Source organism: Penaeus monodon, chromosome 25, assembly GCF_015228065.2.
Source record: "Penaeus monodon isolate SGIC_2016 chromosome 25, NSTDA_Pmon_1, whole genome shotgun sequence".
NCBI classification, from domain to species: Eukaryota; Metazoa; Arthropoda; class Malacostraca; order Decapoda; family Penaeidae; genus Penaeus; species Penaeus monodon.
Window position 1 is genome coordinate 13884931 of NC_051410.1, and position 884 is coordinate 13885814.

Genomic DNA, 884 nt, shown 5'->3' on the forward strand with positions numbered 1-884 from the left:
AGCCAGTATCTTCTGTTGATTAACTTGTTAGCTGCTTCATAAATTTTCTTACATATATAACAGCATATATGTTCTTTCTTTTTTTTATCAAACGATATGTTGTAACTTGTGATGTGAAATAGATAAACAATAACCACAAGGCTATACTGAAAGTCAGATTAAATGTTATTCATATTTATTACTAGCATGACAACCTGTCACTTACAAACACATTCTATATTTACCACTTATCTTACATGATATATTATTATTAATGTCACCAATGCATACATCTTTCAGAATATGCAATAACTAACTCTCACAGACAGTAAAAAAAGTATACAAAATATAAGAAAATATAGTTTTTCAATTTATTTTCCTCATGCATCATATAAATATAGAGATAAAATCAGAAATGATAAATGCAATGAACATTCATATTAATTAGCTGACTGAACATGAAACTTAATGAAAATATATCACTCAGCATTATCCACAGTAAATACTTTCAAACCACTCAGCATTATCTGCAGCAAAAGAATGACTAGACATTAAGTGTAAATACAATATATACTTCCAGACCACTCAGTATTATCCACAGTAAAACAAAGACGTGTAAATTAAACATTTTTCTTCAGCATCAGTACACTTATCATGACACCCACTTCAATCAATGCGGGAATGACAGAGGTAAGCCCAAATATCCACCAATAAAGCCTGCAGTCCCAAGAATCCACCACCATGTATGCTAAGCTGACTGAAGCTCCACAATGGCAGGCAATAGCTGGAACCAAGTTAAGGAAACTATGCAATCACTTATTGCCCTGTAAATAAGAAGACATTGAAGATACACTTAAAAACAATACAACATACGAAATTCAAATCTCTACAATATTTTCAAAGAG

General features: G+C 31.1%; 1 protein-coding gene across 1 annotated transcript in view; it reads right to left on the minus strand.

The window, feature by feature from the left end:
• Nucleotides 1-158: 158 nt before the first annotated feature.
• LOC119589058 (transmembrane protein 107-like) overlaps nt 159-884 on the minus strand; it is a 10336-nt gene continuing 9610 nt past the window's right edge. The window contains exon 5 of the mRNA XM_037937635.1: nt 159-763. Within this exon, the coding sequence (XP_037793563.1) occupies nt 600-763 (164 nt within the window). The 3' untranslated portion in view covers nt 159-599. The remainder of the gene's footprint in view (nt 764-884) is intronic.